Consider the following 19,059-nt stretch of genomic DNA (forward strand, 5'->3'; position numbering starts at 1 on the left):
GCAATGGATAGTTGAACAATGGAAGAATGTTCTATGGAGTGACAAATCACACTACTTCATCTTCAAATCAGATGGACATACCTGGTATGAAGGATGCCTGGGAAATGTTGTTCAGCTGAGATTCTGTTATGGTCTGGGGATCATTTATGTGGCATGGACTCAGTCCATTTGTTGTAGAGGCAAGAGCCATTAACATGGAGGAGGACCATGACATTTTAGACAATAATGGGTTGCTCACAATGTGGCAATACTCTGGGACTGGTCAGCCATACTTCCAACAAGACAACACCCCTTGTCACAAGTCCCAAACTGTTTTACATTGATCTGACTAAAAGGATGTTCCACAATTAGATTGGCCAACTTTTACCCTAATAACTTTTGGACAAACAGCAACATCGGGTCCGGGAAGATTAAGTGTTCATCTTCTTTGTGTGAACTCACCACACATTTACAGGATAAATGCAGGGAAATACCAGTTGATGTGTATCTGTAGAAAGTATGCCCCGAAGAGTATCCGATGTCATTAGGGCCCAACTACCATATTAATATATTAAATTAATAGTACTTTTGTTTCTTGCTCGGGTGTCCAATTACTTTTGGTAGGATAATGTATATTACTTGGGTCATTCTTTTTACCAGTTCAGGCGATGATCCACCTGTTCCTGGGGCTCTTGTTTTACTGCTAAGAATGCTGCTGTGTGCATGTCACTGCTCAATGCACACTGCGCATTTGTAATCAGACGTGTCATGTTGCATTCTCAACCAAGTAGCACTGGCCAATCAGAGCTGCGTATAATGTCTTAGATGGAGGCATCACTAGGGTATCGTGTCGGCTAGTCTATGAATTGCCACAGTAATCTTGGAAGTATGAATAGGAACCCAAGAAACAAGCATTTCAGCATCCAAACCAGGAGAAAGGAAGGCACCAGGTAATATAACCCCCCCACCCCCCTCCGGTCTATGGACAAATTTTGTCCTGGGATAGAAGAGGTCTTTAAAGAGATTTTCTGTGTTTTTGCTATTGATGATCTATCCACAAAATAGGTTATCAGGAGTTTCAATAATTGATTGGTGGGGGTCTGCTCACAGGATTCCCAGCAATCAAAAGATTTCCTAGCACACTGTCAGTGCACCAGGGTCAAACATAGTCATTAGAGTCAGAGCATGAAGTCTAATAGGCAGCTTTGCACCCATTGGAATCAATCTATCTGTTACACTTCTAGCTCCAACCCTGATGGCGATGTCCAGTCCAGTTGTACTGACAGTGGGCCGGGCAATCAGCTGATCGCCGGGAATCCCAAATGGCAGATCCCTGGCGATCAGGTATTGATGACTTATCCTGAGAATAGGTCATCAATTGTAAAAGCATGTCTAACTCGTGTTAAGTTCATGTAGTGAACTCCAAATGTTTAAAACCCTTGTATGTGAGAAAAAAGAATACCACTGATCAAACATCGCCAATGTCAAATACTGTCTTTATTTGCCACCGGAGAGAAAAAAAAAAACGTTTACTTGATACCATGCTCACTCAACCACGTGAAAGTCTTTTTTTGTGTTCTGTGCGTTTCATAGAAATAACTGGAATTATCAGACTGTAAAAAGAATTTAACCAAGAAAGAACAAAAATAGGTGAGATGAATGTCCGATACAGTCTACATCACTCTCCAGAAGTCTTTATAACATGAAACAGAGTGACATTGTAGAGCACTTGATGACCATTATTCCAGGTGTAGAGGACTCTTTCTCGCGGGTTGTAGTCCAGCATAGAGATATGTGAATACTGGTTATGGAATGGAATATCTGTGTACTCATAAGTAGACGAATTTGTATAATACGCAAAGTAGATCTTGGCTCCAGCTAGATGAGAATTGGTTACATAAAGGGTACCACATATCATGAAGGATTCTCCAGCACTTCGCTTTGGGTAGCCGGTGTCCCAGGTCTGGAGGATCTCCAGCGTCTGAGGATCCAACTTGCTGACTACAATGTTTCCTGCATTCTGGTTAGTTGTGTAAACAGCCCAAAGCCCATTTTCATCCACCATGAAATCTATGTCCGAGAAGCCTCCCCATGAGTATGGGAAGGTGTTGTTGTAGCCAGCGTTGTTGAGGTTCCTCTGAACAGAGACGCTACGAGACCGGAAGTGATATTTTACCACTATGTTGCTCTGATACTTGTTGTAATAGAGGGAGCCATTGTAAACCACATGTCCAGTGCCGGCCCAAGGATGTGGCAGGAGGTGCTGAACAAAGTTCTGGCCCTTGATGAAGTCGTTGAGGCTTCGATATTCTAAGACTCTTCGACCTTTTAGGTAACCATCCATGTACCAGACCTAAAAGAGAAAAATCTTGTTAAAAGGGAACTCAGAAAATAGTTGTGGTTGCCTTATGCACTCATAATAGCAATTCCATAGAGTACATAAAAGTACAATTTTGGCCATAATTTTAAGAATGCAATTTCTTCAAATTTTGGAGGCCAATTGTCATGTATGCAAAAAATGTCCAAACTGGTTGAACGTAATGGATAAACATAAAATAAATAAATAAGGTTTATGCCTAAAACAATTAAAAGTGAAGAAAGTGAAGAAAAACTTCATATACTGCAAGGAGATTAGATAACAAGACTGGTATTGTTGTCTCCTTAGGTAGGCCAAGAAGACTCAGGCATTCATAAAATAAGAACCCAACGCCAGTACTTATGGTACAACACACCTTGAACAGTTTTATAAAATCCAACAAGAGATAAATAAACATGAAACATAAAGCAGAAGCCATCAGCTCTCTAACGAGTTGCATGTATGCCTCTTTAGTAGGGAGTAAGCCCATCTCTTCAAATACCAGGAAACCATCACTTCCTCACCTAAAGATTTTCATAGTCCTTTGTTGATTCCACAACCTTCCCCCTGGTTGTACACTGTGATGCGAATGAGCATTCATACAAACGATCCCGTTACCTACATTAAAGATTCCATCCAGGCCATGGTATAAAATAAAGAAATAGGTCTAAGCATCACCTATCCAGTGCAGGAACTGCTGCTCCAAACAGAATAAGCTGGTTGTGGTCTTAGGCACAATGAACAGCACATGACCACTACTAGCTTCTTCCAGGTGTTGGTGACCGGGGAGATACTTAAAGGAGGTGAGTATGGACTTTACTGGCTAGATTCATTACAACACTTTTCTTACTAGAGAAGAATTTTCGTTGCTAAGGCTGTTTTACTTACCTTTTGGATAACACTACAATAGTTCATTTGATTTCCCATTGCCTGAGAGGAAATGGTGGGGAGGAAAAAGGGGTCATTCAGGTGACTTTGAAGGTATTTAATGTATTATATTATGTTGATCTGTATCAAATGTTGTTTTGCAGATGTCACAGCTGGCAGAATTTCTTTGCCAATGACAAAAAAGTCATCTGGCTGAAGAACAAAGACGTTCCACTGGAAATGAATTCGGCCAGCATGAGAGATACATTAAGATTGTGAATTGCAGAAACTACTTTGAAGAGCAAGGGTCCTGGTTTCTAAAAATACCTTGTTAGAATAGAACCTGTTGCCAGTCCATTGTGATAAGTGCTATAGGAGACGTTTGATTCTGCTGTCTTAGGTCCAGCCAGCCTTGCTACACCAACTCAATCAATAAGGCATATCCGAGTGTTTGCACACTTTTTTTTTGCCTTTATCATATATTAAGATGACTCACCTGATAATTCATTAGTCCTTGAGTCCATTTGCCATTTATAATACTGGTGTTATCTGGCAAAGGAGCCTTTGTGCCCCATTGAACACCAAGGCCCAAGGGCAACTATTACCTCTGCACTCCCTTTAGCTACATCCATACTTAAACTTTCCTTAGGGAATGTTTTCCATCTCCTTTGTTCCAAGATGCATTTCTCCTTTTGGTAAAAAATACATTTGGTAGATTGGATATCCCAAATGTAACATGCAAAGAGCCTTACAGGGGCACTAGATTATGGGAGTGGGAGAGGGAGCTGCAGCTCTACATCACAACACAAATTAGTATGCCATGAGTGGTCTGCAGGAGAAGGCTGATGACCCCTGTGCATAAGGACATTGTGATGACCGCCATAGATGACTCTCACCAAGCATGGGACAGAAAGATAACTTTCAGCTACGTGTCTATTGGGCCCTGGTCCACCATCATCACAGTTTACAGGAAGTATGTTCAGGAAATCGAAAGCTTATGATTATTTCGATCTCCTTTCTTTCCTATGTATCTCTTCTACTTTACTTTGTCTTCCAGTGATCTACCTTTAATTTTCCACTCATCCACAGTGATCAATAACTGTACTTCTTTGTCCAGTAGAAGTGGTCAACTTAACTGAGCTGTTCCATGAACAAAAGTTATCTCCGATCCCGATATTCCCAGTCATTGTTACTAGGCTTGTTAAAAGGTCTGACATTGACTTGAAGGAATGTGGCCTTCCAGTAGGTGGCGCTGTAGAGGCATTTTTCCATCTTCCCATTTTAATAAAATTCCCAGAGGAGCATGGATGGCTTTATAAGTCTCCTCACTAGATGCTGTCCCTAAAGAGAAGCCATGCTACTCTGGTAGTTATGCAAATACATAAGAGGACAAGTGAAGAACTCTATAATTAGTATGACTAGCACTATTGCCTTGCAATTTTGGGGTTGAGGGTCCAAATCTGATGAAGGGCATCATCTTCATGTAGTTTGTGTGTGTTTCCTCCGATACTACAAAAACATGTTAATAGGTTAACCCCTTAATGACCAGCCTATTTTGTGCCTTAGGGCTCAGTCACACGGCCGTACCTGAAGACGGACGTCTCTCTGCAGCGCCGGAGGAATAAACATGTGACCAGCTTCATTACCGGTCATGTGTTCTTTCATCTGCGCTACGGGGAGACGTCCGTCTTCAGGTACAGCCGTCTTCTAACTGTCAGTCACACGGGCGCATCGGCGCTGGTGTACGGGTGCCGATGCGCCCGTGTGACTGAGCAATTAAGGACCAAGCAGTTTCCATCATGGCCAAAAAATCAAGCCGTCATACAGCTACGGAAATGAGTTATCATTGACATAGTTATATAAGGGCTTGTTTTGTGGGGGATGGGTTGTACATTTTAATGCTACCACTCTGGGGTGCATATAATGTGCTATATAACTTTTATTACATTTTTAATGGGAAAAATGGCCAGAAATTCCACCATTATTTTTATTTTTACGGCGTTCATCATGCAGTAAAAATAACATAACTTTCTTATCTTGATCAACAAGATTTCTGCAACACCAAGTTATAAATATCTACATTACTATTCTAGCACAATAAAAACTTGTTTTTAAAGAAAAACAATGAAATCTGCATCACCGCATTGTAGGATTGGCTCTGTGAGGGCTTGTTTTTTGCAATCAGAGAATGGACGTTTTCATTGGCACCATGTTGACATATTGGTACTTTTTGTTACGTTTTTTGGGAGGCGAACAAAATAAAAATAGCAACTCTGGATTTAGTTTTTTTAAATTATATTTTCTGCGTACCCCATGTGAAATAAATAAAATATTTTTATTACTGGGTTATTACAAACGCAATAATACCTATTATGTGCTGCTTTTTACATTTTTTTTATATTTTATCTATTTAAAAATGGGGTTTTGTGAGGAACGATGTATTTTTTTTTAACTGGAATTTTTTTGTTTCAAAAAAACCTTATCTAACCTTCTTTACAGTATTCTATAGTCCCTTAAGAGGACATCAAGATGCAATTGTTTGATCGCTAAGATGCACTGCAATACTTATGTAGTAGAGATGAGCGAGTATACTCGCTACTTAGCCGAGTACCTCCCCGCTCATCTCTAAGGCCTCATGTCCACGGGCAAATTAAGATTTTAGATCCGCAGCGGATCACCCGCATGCGGATCCGCACCCCATAGGGATGCATTGACCACCCGCGGGTAGATAAATACCCGCGGATGGTCAATAAAAGGGAATTAAAAAAAAATGGAGCATGAAAAAATCTGGACATGCTCCATTTACGTGTGGGTCTCCCGCAGGCTTCTATTGAAGCCTATGGAAGCCATCCAGATCCGCGGGAGACCTAAAATCAGAATAACTTACCCGCAGCGGACCGGGAAAGTTCTTCTCTTCTTCACGGCCGAATCTTCTTTCTTCGGCCCGGCGGATGTGCCCGGCACTCAGCCGGCATACCGAGCACATCCGCCGGCCGAAGAAAAAAGATCCGGCCATGAAGAGGAGAAGATTTGCCGGTCCGCTGCGGGTGAGTTAATTCTGATTTTCAGCGCTCATGTCCGCGGGGCAGGAGGGACCCGCTACGGATTCTCCATGTAGAATCCGTAGCGGGCCTGATTTTCCCCATGGACATGAGGCCTAAAGATTCGGGGGCCGGCGTGGGTGACAGGTGAGTTGCGGCGGGGAGCGGGGTGAAGCGGGGAGGGAGAGAGGGAGAGAGTAATGTGCCTTAGCGAGTAGACTCGCTCATCTCTATTATGTAGTGCATTCTACTAAAACTATTAGCAGCCTATTAGACTCTGTGGGAGATGGGGTGTAATAGGCTGAGTTACATGGCAGACATGGAGGCCTTTGTCAAGCTTCAGGCTGCGATGTGAACCCATTGATATCTTGAGGAGTAACGGAAAGAGTCCCCTTCCCCTATCATCTTGTTACATACTGGAACTACTACGGATTGGGGCATGTTAAACTGCCAGGCTCTGAGGTTTCTCCATTCCTGGCTGTTAGAGCAGGAACATGGCTGTCAGCAGTCAGCCAAGCCTCTGCCTTAAAAAGAGGCATATTGTGATCATATAGGGAGCTTAGATCATGAGATGCATGTGATGTGTACACCCCCACAGAGTACATATGTGCTATATAAATGAGTAAGATCAATACTATTGACTAAAGAGGTTACAAAGCTACTTTTGCAGTCCATAAATACCCATTTTAGTGATTAGATATTGTGGACCAGACCATTGCTCGGGCAGCTACAATTCTTAATTTCATTGTGCCACGTACCAAAGCCATTTCTCGTCTTCGGCAGTTAATATATGAGCTCATATCATGGAGAGAGGTACATAAATAGCTGTTGGCATTAAACAACATGGGCTGTTGACAACTGATACAATTGAGTTATGTGGAACAATAGTAGGAGAGACGTTGAATCATCCTGGAAGGCTTTCTGCTTGAATATCAATTTAAACTCATGCGCTGCCAAATCTTAACACGTCCGAGAGAAAGCCATGGATCAATAGGCAAGAGTATCATTTCATAAGTACCCAGGATAGTAGCAGTATTAATACCACTTAAGAACTATTGCTTTGTCAGGACGATTGGGCAACACAGCGGATTATATTACACAGGCTCTTTGCAGTAATGGAATTTCCCACCAATATTCAATACTGCTATCACTTAGAATGCAGGGCATTGCTGCCGAAGGATCAATGGTGTTTCACTTCCACTCAGGACTGATGACATTACAGCTCAGAATGAATTGTATTACAAGTTGCAATCAATAGTGTTACTGAGTACAATTGATGGTGCCATCACATAGAATGGATTGGGTTACTGCTGCAGATCAATAGTGTTACACTGGTACTTAGCAATAAGAGTATCAGCATTTAGAAGAGATTAAAAAAAGTGGTACGGTGGTTATATGTGGCCGGCGTGGTCTACATCCAAGGATGGAAGGTCAGGTGTGATCTTCACGAAGGTCATGCAAAGAGAATGGGTGAAAATGGAACTCAACTTTTGTCCAAACTCTGTATTATAGACATACACTGATTGGACACTTTAGGAGAGTCACCGGCCCTTTTATAATTGGAGCTTTCCCATATGGAAATTAAATTAGTGACCCCGGACTGCAGCATAAACTCAAGTGAGCAACTTTTTCTGTGGATCCATGTCAGTGTGAATCCACATTAGATGGGAAAATCCAGCGATCTTCCAACGAGGCCGGTCATCGGTGCTAACCTAGCCAGGGCCAGGATTTGCTTGTGCATCGGTGTGGTGGAGAGTATAGCGAGAATGGCATGATTGGGTAAAAACATCCAGTGAAAGGGGATACTGTGGATAGAAATAACTTTTCGACAAAAGAGATCAGAGGAGGATGTCAGGAATCCTTCTGATGAACAAGCACTACACAGTCAAGCAAATTGAAGTGGAACACAACACTGGTGCTCTGACTAATGTGTTTGATCACAGAATTTGTCGTTCCTTAGTATGGATGAGCTATAACAGTAGATGACCAGTTCCAGCGCCATTCTACGAGAAATAAGAAGAGAAGACTCCGGTTGGCAAGAGAGCGTGAAGATTGGATCATTGAGCAGTGGAAAACTTCGCCTGGTCAAATTAATCCATATTTCTGTTCCACCGTTTTGACAGGAAGGTCAGAATTTGGCACAAGCAGCATGAATCGATGAACCCTTCCTGCCAGGTGTTCAGAACATGAGAGTACCGGCATCTAATTTCTGGAATCTGCAAGAAGCTTAATGTCCGCATGGGCCAATATTCTTGTGGAGTGATTTCAACACCTAGTGGAATCTATTACATTATGAACTGCTGCAGTTTTGTAGAGCAAAGGTAGTCCAATGCTCTACTAGATGGGTGTCCCCAATAAAGTGGCCATTTAGTGAACACAGCTTGCTATATTTATGCATTATAGAACTTGCTAAAGGATTTCCTTTCAATACACAAAAATCTGAGGAGGAAAAGAAGAGAATCACTGATGCCATCTATCACCATCACTATGCCTTACACATTTCCCATATTGAGTGGTGGAAGGTATGCTGCGATGTATACTACACAAGATTCCAAATTTCCTTTACGTATAGCATATGAATAGAAATGAGCAGAGTTGTATTTTGTTACACTTAGTTATTTTTATAGTATTCAATTCTTAAGAGTCTTTCCCCTCACAATACTGGATTGCAGGTATTCTACATCATTTTCTATATTTTTATTCCTATGGTTATTTTTTACTCTAATTCTTGCCTAGTAGTTAGCGGTTTGCATTTTTCCTGTTTGCATCTGTCTTTGTCTTGCTTAGTTCTGCTTTGTTCAGTTTGGTATCCTTGTCTGTGCCATAGTACCTTATCTTTGTTAATCAGGATAAGTACTTCAAATGAAGTTTCCACTAAGAATATCTTTAGCAATTCTCAGGGACAGCGGTGTCTGGTGTTAGGGTCTGCATCAGGAATAGATTAAGGCCGGCTGCGCACGGCCGTGACGGGCTCCGCCGCGGAATATTCTGTGGCGAAGCCCGTCACGGCGCCCCCCAGAGACCCCATACTTACCAGCGGATCCGGCGTCTTGGGTCCCGCATGACACTTCGGCGTGACGCGCCGCAGCGTCATGTGAAGCGATTTCATGCTATCTTCCGCTGTGCTACAGCAGAAGATAGCATGAGCGGACGGCTTCCATTGACTGCAATGGAAGCCGGCCGCTAGTACACCCGCGGCAAATAGAGCATGCGGCGGGTGAGGACGGGAGATTTCACGATGGAATTCCACACCGTGAGCATTGAGCTATTAGGTTCAATAGAACCTAATAGCTGCGGGCAACGCGGCAGATTTTCGACGCGTATTACATGGCGGAAATCCGTCCGTGGGAAGGAGGCCTAAGGCTGGGTTCACACAGGGCGGATTTGCTGCGGTTTTGCCGCGGTTGGCCGTTGCATATCCGCACTGCGGCAAAAGCGCTGCGTTTGCAGTGCAATACAGCACAAATGAGTTTTGGAAAAAAGCTGTTCTCTCAGGACGGATTTTTTCCTCACAGCCGCAGTGCGGAAATGCAACTGTGGCGCGGTTTTAAAAGAAGCAGCATGTCCATTCTTCTGTCTTTTCCGCAGCGCTTTTTTGTCCATAGACCTCTATGGACGCAGCAAAAACCGCACCAAAATACGCTGCAAAATGTAAAAAAGCGCAGGAATATCCACAGGAAAATCTGCAAGCCAAAATTAACCTTTGAAGTGGTTTTGCCGCAAAAGCACCACACCACTTCTTCCATATTCCATCTCCGTTCTCCTTTCTCCAGAAGAGGAGAAAAAGGAGTACAAAAAGAAGAATAAACACAAAGAGAATATACAAGCTCCATGCAGGTGCTGTCTATAGTCAGACATGCACCTAGAATCCCAGTGCTACAAACCAAGAAGTGCTAGCTACTGAGACCCACAAGCCAAATTATAGATTTTTCATTGACTTCCATAGGAATTGGGATGGGGTTGTCCCAATTATTTTTGGAAAATTGTCTTGATTACTCCCAACCCAATTATTCCAATAATCGCTCATCACTAGTGCTTAGTAAATAATCATTTTTACTATATTCTCAAATGGTCAGCCTCAGTAGGTCCATAGGAACATAATGGCAGTGTGATATCTGGTAGGTATCTCTGGAATACGTTCAGCGCGGTTAAACAGGACACTATGTCATTACAAGCCCCATTATCAAGAAATTTCCAATCGGTTCACAGTGGCTTCATGTACTCTGGAATGCGACTGATTACATCGATTGGAGTGTAATTATATCTGAAATAAGACATTTTATTCGTTTCCAGCTGGTTTTAATCATTCATGTCAGACTGATGCATGGAGAACATTTGGTTATTATGAAGTGAGAGGGAGCTGACACTATATAAATGTTTGCCATTCTCTTATCATTGCTTGCTCTACAGTAACTGCTTTCATAGTCAGCAGAATACACGTATGTTGGTTGAAGGTAAACGAGATCATGTGGAAACTGTCGATCGTCGGGAACTTTCAAAATTAGTCAAGAATCATTCTGGTGAACAGGCACTGCATGGTCAAGCAGATTGCAACCGAATGCAATGCCATTGCTCCAACGAATGTGCCCGACCATACAACCTAACGTTTCTTAGTATAGATGGGCTATAACAGCAGATGACCAGTTCCAGCGCCATTCTTGTCTAAGATAAACAGAAAGGTAAGACTCCGGTGAGAAAAAGAACGCAAAAAGTGAGCAGCGGAAAAACATAGTCTGGTCGGAGCAGTGCAGATTTCTGTTGCTCCGTACTGATGGGAAGGTCAGAATTTGGCGCAAGCAACATGAATCAATGAGTCCTTTCTGTCAGGCTGGTAGAGGTTGAGCCAGGGGCGTAACTATAGGGGATGCAGGGGATGCGGTTGCACCCAGGCCCAGGAGCCTTAGGGAGCCCATAAGGCCTCTCTTCTCCATATAGGGAGCCTAGTACTATGAATAAAGCATTATAGTTGGGGGCCCTGTTACAGGTTTTGTATTGGGGCCCAGAAGCTTCAAGTTATGCCTCTGTGCAGCATGGTTTAGGTATGGGTATGGGTACAGATACAGATAGATGGGGGGCCCTAGCTCACCTTTTGCATCAGGGCATCTGAGCCTTTACTTACGCCCCTGAGTTGAGCAATGGTGTGGTGATGGTTTCTGGGTTACTGCGCTTCCCACGGCAATAATCCAGCCACAGGAAACGCAGTGAACGCTTTCCATAGACTACTATGGAAAGCACAGCACCGCTGTCCACAAGCGCAGAATCATAGCGATTCTCCGCTCGCTGGATTTAAATCGCAGCATGTCGCGATTCTCCGTAGTGAGTATATATGTAACACTTTGCATCTATACATGCATGTCTTTTTCGTATGAGCTGTCTCCAGCTTCCATTGGAGCATAAGACATTTCTTTTCTTTTTTTTACTCAACTGAAGGAAGCAGTGAAAACCGAAAAACATGGTGGGAGCTCGCCTTTAGGGCCGCTGAGGGTCGTGAACGATTAAATGGCTAACAACAACAATCTGATTGGTTGCTGCACTCACATCTTCCAATTTTAAGCTGTAGATGATTTTAGAAATTATATTTGTGGAAATTCCTTCATGTCAACTTCAATCATCTCTGTCAGATCCTTAATAGCTGTCAGCAGTACTAATGCATCATAACTGGTGGCGCTACCACATGTACAGGGGTCCCTATGGAGATCAATGGGGTACTTGTCCTTATTACAGATAACAGGCCAGCAATGTAGAAGGAAGCAAAATGCCAGCGGAGGATAATGTTAATGTGGAGCTTTATTAAAGGCAAGAGGACAGATAGCTTTGGATCACAGCTGGAGGTTCACCTCATTGTTAGAACTACATGTTTTCACATCTCCACATGACCTACTCTTACTACAGTATATAGAGTCTCTCAGCTGATATTGATATCCACATAGGATGTTGTATGCGTCAGATACTAGTGACGGGTGGATGGTACGAGGTGGCACGGTGGTGACAGACATAGCCGGGAGGCATTGCTTTAAGAGTCCCTCCCACAAGTTTCCAATAGGGGCTATTGCCCTGCATGGGTCCTTCCTTTACTCACAGTTCTGTGGCTTTCAGCCTTATGTGGGTAGAAGTTAGTTCGTGGCACGCCATATCACCTTCTTCATGGACCTAGTCCAACGTAAGGCTGGGTTCCCACTGAGCGTAAGGCCGCCCATCCATGAAAGAACATTTAAAGTCACTGTGATTTATCGTCGCAGCATTCGCGATTTTTAGTACGCAGCGGAAAATCGCAATGGATTTCTGCTAGTGTACATCTGGCTGCGTTTTCCATAGTTACCCTATAGGAAGTGTTTCATGCGTTACCCACGTGCGGATTATCGCCACTGATAATGCAATGAACAATCCCCCGTGGACAGGAGGCCTAAATGCTGAGGAAATCTCGCAGAATGACCGCAGTGGAAATACCGCAAGATTTCTGCTGCTGACATGCAGCTTCAAAACTCGTGCCATTTGGTGTAGGTTCTGAAGTGGCTTCATTTCATAGAGGAGAGATGGCCATGGTGGAGACAGCAATAAAATTGGCATGCCAAGGCTTTAAACCGCCTTTAAAATTACGTATTTGCAAAAATAGTAAATTAATTTTTTTCTCCTATAAATTGCATTAATTCCTGTGGGGTGAAAATCCTCCTGACCCCCCTCAGTAAATACATTAAGGAGTGTAATTTTTAAATGGGGTCATTTGTGGGGGGATCTATCATTCTGACACCTGTGAGCCTTTGCGATCTTGGCTTGGTGTACGAAAACAAAATGTTCCTTAAAATGTTAATAATTAGAGATGAGCGAGCATACTCGCTAAGGACAATTACTCGATTGAGCATTGCCCTTAGCGAGTACCTGCCCGCCCGGAAGAAAAGATTCGGGTGCCGGCGGCGGGGGAAAGCGGGGAGGAACGGAGGGGAGATCTCTCTCTCCCTCTCTCCCCCCCCCGCTCCCCCCTGCTCACTGCCGCAACTCACCGCTCCCCCGCGACGGCAGCCGAACCTTTTCTTCCGAGCGGGCAGGTACTCGCTAAGGACAATGCTCGCTTATCTCTATTAATAATAAATGTTAAATTTGTACGTCTCCTAAATGGTTAAAAAAAAATGATTTTTCAAATGTGTGTCCAGAATAAAGTAAACAGATGGAAATATATATCCTATTAAAAATGTGTACAGTATGTTTGCACATATTTAAGATATTGCAATAGAAAATGTGAAAAAATGACATTTTTTAACAATTTTCCCAATTTGGGCGCTTTTAATAAATATATACAAATTCTATCGGTCTATTTTTACCACCTAAATGAAGTAGAACATGTGGCAAAAAAACAATGTCAGAATCACTGGGATATGCAAAACCTTTATGGAGTTATGCTATGTTAAAGTGACACATGTCAGATTTCCAAAATTTGGCTCCGTCACTGAGGCACAAACAGGCTTGGTCATTAAAGGGTTAAAAAAAAAAAAAAAAGAAAGAAAAATATCTGGATAAGAATACATTTTATGCTTAGCCTGGCAAACTGTGCCTTGAAGTTCTCATCTTCTATTAGCACATGCTTCATCACCTTGTCTGTCAATGCCGCCGTATAATACAATATGCTTAATGGAGAAAAGGACAGAATATGCAGATTATCGCTGTTTTTGTTCTTTTGTAGAATTTTTGTATTTTCAATCGATCTGGAATGCAATCTGTTGGATCTGCAGGATTTTACACATTATAGTAAATATTAACTAATGGAATAGTCTGAATTGCCGGGGGCTGTTCTCCTTTCTGGGCAATTGTGAATATTATATGAGCTTTCTATTTCATTTTTTGGCCAGGACCATCTTACCCATAACGGCCTTGTTTGTTCTGTACTTGTATTCCAAAATGATTAACGGAGTCTGCCATAGATATGCAGATTGTGCGCCATGTCATCCAGGCAATGATTGGTGGGTATTGTTTTTTTTCTTCTTTTTCACATTTCTTTTTGGATGAATATCTGAGTTGCAGAAAATATAGAGAAACCTTAAAGGGCCTGTCCAGTTGTAAACTGTTGATGGCCTGTTCTTAGATTAGATCATGAATAGTAAATCAGCAGGAGTCCATTGCCAGGGACCCCCACAGATCAGCTGTTCACTGGGCCTGTGTGCTTATGCACTGAGCTGATTTCTGCAGGAAACAAACAGCTCTGTTCTCACTGCAGTGGCCTGGCTTGGTATAGCAGGCTGTGTCCTACTCATTTTAGTGGGAACTTGGCTTGTAATACCAAACCTGGCCACTGCAGTGAGAACGGAGAGGTCTGCCTCCTGCAACACAGTGCATCATTCTAGAGAAAAGCTGATCAGCGGAAGCTCCAAGTAATGAACCCCGTCTGATCTAATGTTAATAACCTAACCTCAAAAAAGTTTACCAATGGACAACCCCTTTTAGATCACATGGCATAATGGCTGGGTAATTTCCGCAGATTTTACTGTGAAAATCCCACAGTATTTACCAGCACAAGCCACGTGGAAGCAAAAAAAAAAAATCTACATATGGAGCAGAAAATTTCTGCATCCAATCTGCAGCAATTTTTGAAAATGCTGTGGATTCTAAATCCGCAGCATGCCTATTTATGCTGCAGATTTCAAGACTTGAAATGCAAGGGTTAAAATCTGGGGGAGATCCGCAAGTAAGTCTGTAGAATTTAGATGCAGATTTGTGTCAGATTTGCTGATGGTTTTCTTTTGTACAAAACCCGCAGCAGATACACCATGAGTGAAGGCGCCTAAAAGGGTTGTGCCAACTTGCATAGCCCCTCTAATGATACAGGACCCTGGAAGATCAGCTGATTATACCAGGTCCTGCTCCCAGCACCCCTAGCAATTCAATGACTCTGCTGGGGGTAGCTGCGGCCACACGTTTGGCTACCGCATGGAATATACAGTGCTACATGAATGGCCGTCCTGTAATACCAGAACAGCACAGGGTCCACCAGATTGGAATCCACTCTTTAAGAGCACAAGTCCATTGGGCCTCATTCTGGTAGCCATATTTGAGTTGTACACAGTAATCTTGGGCACAATTTGCTTCGGACAGTACTTAAACACCCTACATGTGTCTAGCCTCATGTAGTGTTGAGCAAACCGAAAGAGTTGAACCAGGGTTTGTATCTAAAAGCTCATGGGCCCGGGTGCAAAAGTTTATCTTGAGGCCCTGCAACTTCTCTTAATCCCTTAACACAGAGGCGTAACTTGAAGCTTCTGGGCCTCAATCCAAAACCTGTAACAGGGCCCCCAACTATAATGCTTTATTCATAGTACTGGGCTCCCTATATGGAGAAGAGAGGCCTTATGGGCCCCCTAAGGCTCCTGGCCCGGGTGCAACCGCATCCCCTGCACCCTCTATAGTTACGCCAGTGAGTTGAACATTCAAAGTACAGTTGAGCGTGAACCCTTCTCCTCCAGTCAGTGGTTAGCACTCTGAGCACGGATCTCCTCCTCCTCCTCAAGAAGAGGTTAACGGCTCTTAGACAGTTTTATACATTTGTTTTAGGGGTATTGGTAAAATTTCGTTTTGGTTTGAACTAATTTGGAACAAACCAAACTTTTTGTGGAAATTTGGCAAACCACACGAACCCAACTTTTGAAAAGCTCGCTCAACACTAGGCTTTTAGGCTATAATAGGGCCATTTGCTGTCCATGAGATACAAGGAGAGCACATGAACGAAAAATATGGCTGTGTGAATAAGATTTTATGGGTCATAGAGAGGAGTTGGGGGACCCTGCTCTATGTGGCTCGTATGCCTTAATAAACTGTTCAGTGGCTTTGGAAATCTAACTTTTGAAAGTTTGCAGCAGGAGCAGAGAGAAGTCCCATCTGGATGATTGATATTCATATATTCACTGCTTCCTCTGCACCCCTGCCGCTAATAGACAGGTCTCTCTGAGTTACTGTGGAGAGACCTATCAATCAGGTTCTGGAGGATGAAGGAGAGCAGGGGCAGCTCTGTGAGCACGGCAATCTTTCAAAAGTAAGATTTCCAAAACCACTAAACAGATTGGTATAAGTGACAGACCGTTGAAGTCAGCATGTCTGTCACTATAACTGCCCTGGACTCAGATGGGGACTCATAAGAGACCTGATAGGTTCACTTTAAAGGGGTTTTTCAAGACTTTTTGGAATTTTTCTATTGATGACCTGTCCTGGGGACAAATCATAAATACATGATTGCCAGTGGTCTGCCACTCAGTATCCCCACCAATCAGCTGATTCCTGGTGTCGCTGTCACTATTGACAGTGCAGTAAACAGATTGCACTGACCATAGCCCAGTGACCGTCTTTGGTGTAGCTACTATTAAATTCATAGAAACTGCACCTGCCATACCAATCTGGGTCGCTGCGCTATGGTCAGTGCGATCTGCTTCCTGCACCCTCTGTAGTTATAGTAGCACTGCGAATCAGCTGTTCAGTGGGGATCCCAAGTGGAGGACCCTGCCGATCATCTTTTGATGACCTGTCCTGAGGATAGGTCGTCAGTAGAAAAAATTCAAAAACTCTTTGACAACTCTATTAAATAGGTTGCCTGTTTTGATTAAGCCTTGGTCGTAAGGTGCACAAATCTTAGGAGATCTGGCAGCAAGTGCTCAATTCTGCTGCAGTGCCTCCGAAGGGAATATTAAGTACTGCATGCTACCCAGTAAAATCATTGGGCTGTTATGGTAATACACAGAAGTGCTAGGTCCTCCAAAGAGAGACACTCAATTAGCTGCTCTTCATGCAGACTAATTGATGAAATGTTGGAATGAGGCATTGCCCTCTATTAACTCAGAATGTCCTAACAGGGTATAGACTTTCCACACCAGCCAATCTCTTTAAATCTTTGGGAAGTGCTGCTTACAATCTAAGGATGCTCATTTACAGTCAGGTTCTAAAGCTCAGATGGCCCATCGACAAGGGAGATATGTAGGAGCACCTCATATAATACTAGATACATAAAAGCCATTTTCATAAGAAGCCAACCAGTAAATCAAGACAATCCGATGTGCTGATATATTTTTGGACAAAAAGTACCCACAAATTGTACTCAGGCCTCAGAGTTTAGTCGGTGTAATTATCATCTCCACAATAATGTAAGATGTTTAGTTGTTATTTTTATTTTTTTGCTGTTGAAACATATTTCTTTTTCCAACATGAAAAATCGGACATAACTCTCTATTTTCCTTGCAGTCCGTCGTGAAAAATGGCCTTTCTGATTTATAGTGAAATCTTCCTTTAATCACCTTCAATTTATGCTCCTAGTTGAAGCTCACTGTATCTGAAATGCATTCTGGCGGCAGGCCACCTACGGGCTTTTTGTCAAGCTCGCCATTAAGATGTGAAGGTGAAGAACATACGCAATGTAGCTGGTGAAAAGTACGGCCGCTGAACCACATAAATCCACGATGACTAATAATTATAGAGAGATAAGGAGATTGATTTCCAAATGAAAGAAAAAGAAGAGACAGGTGTTACGGAAAAATGATGGTCTGAAGGTAGGGGGCATATGGACTATTGTCAACTGGAATCCAACATATTAATCGGTGAAGAGGACCTAAAGTGATTTGGACAAAGTATTCAAAAAGCCACCAGAAAATGGTAAAATATTGTACTTAAATTTGACTTTTTGGATGATCGAATTGGGCTACATTCAACACAATAGTCTTCCTCTGGAATTATTTTCCAAAAAGTCTAATCATTAGCTAAGGGTCTGAGGGATGAATATATATGATCTCCCGCCTGGCTTCTCATCTTCAGTACGGCACTGGTCTGACTATCTTCAATAATGTAGCCAAATCCTTACTGATAAACTGATGCAAGAGGGCAGGCATATAAACCCCTTACCCCCAAGTTCAAGAGGCGTAACTTGAAGCTTCTGGGAACCAATGCAAGACATGTAATAAGGCCCCCAACTATAATGCTTTATTCATAGTACTGGGCTCCCTATATGGAGAAGAGAGGCCTTATGGGCCCCCTAAGGCTCCTGGGCGTGGATGCAACCGCATCCCCTGCACCCCTGAAAGTAACGCCAGTGCCCCCAACATGCAAACAGTCAGAGTGCTAAATAAAGGAGCAGCTTACACATGTGCAGGACACTGATGAAACTGCCGCTCACAAGCCCTCCTTATACTGAGGGTGGAGCTGCTTAGTGTTAACACCTGCACAGTAGAGCAGATACACGGTGTCAGGCCACATGGTATGTGTAGTGCACCATGCAGGCTCACAACCTATTAATGATGCTATGTTTAAATCCAGTGGGATCACCATCCATTTGAAAGGCCCGTGGATGCAAGGCATCTTCATGTGAAGGGATCCTTTGGCGCAGCTGTAACAGCCGTGGCAGAGGATCGCGGAATTCTCCCATTGGTGCTATGATGCGAGATCACACAGCCAGATTGAACATGCCGTGATTTGTTACTATGACCCCATTCAAATGAATGGAGTTTATATTTGTGCAAGATTTGTGCGTCTCACGATGCACAAATCTCCAGCGATTTTCTTGGCCAGGTGAAGCCGGCCTTATGCCGTTAGATAGATCAACCACATAGAAGAGGAGACATGAGAAGAATACACTTAAGACGGGGTTTAAATAATGTAAATTTACTGTAAAAGAAATGTATATTATGCGATTTTCTGTGTGGATCTTTTTTTAAACCATCTGCTCAAGTATGTATTCCTTGAAAATGTTAATAGAAATGAGTATCAAAAAAAGAAAGAGGAGACATGAACTCCTGTCACGGTTATGGATGATGATCACACAGCTTCTCTCACACAGTTATAATAGAGGATATCACA

At 42.9% G+C, this 19,059-nt stretch overlaps 1 protein-coding gene across 2 annotated transcripts in view; it reads right to left on the reverse strand.

The window, feature by feature from the left end:
* Positions 1-1,475: 1,475 nt before the first annotated feature.
* Positions 1,476-19,059, reverse strand: part of OLFM2 (olfactomedin 2) — a 309,661-nt gene continuing 292,077 nt past the window's right edge. For both annotated transcript variants that reach the window (XM_066593533.1, XM_066593532.1), the window contains exon 6: positions 1,476-2,332. In XM_066593533.1, the coding sequence (XP_066449630.1) occupies positions 1,658-2,332 (675 nt within the window). In that variant the 3' untranslated portion in view covers positions 1,476-1,657. The remainder of the gene's footprint in view (positions 2,333-19,059) is intronic.

This window comes from Eleutherodactylus coqui, chromosome 2 (assembly GCF_035609145.1).
Source record: "Eleutherodactylus coqui strain aEleCoq1 chromosome 2, aEleCoq1.hap1, whole genome shotgun sequence".
NCBI classification, from domain to species: domain Eukaryota; kingdom Metazoa; phylum Chordata; class Amphibia; order Anura; family Eleutherodactylidae; genus Eleutherodactylus; species Eleutherodactylus coqui.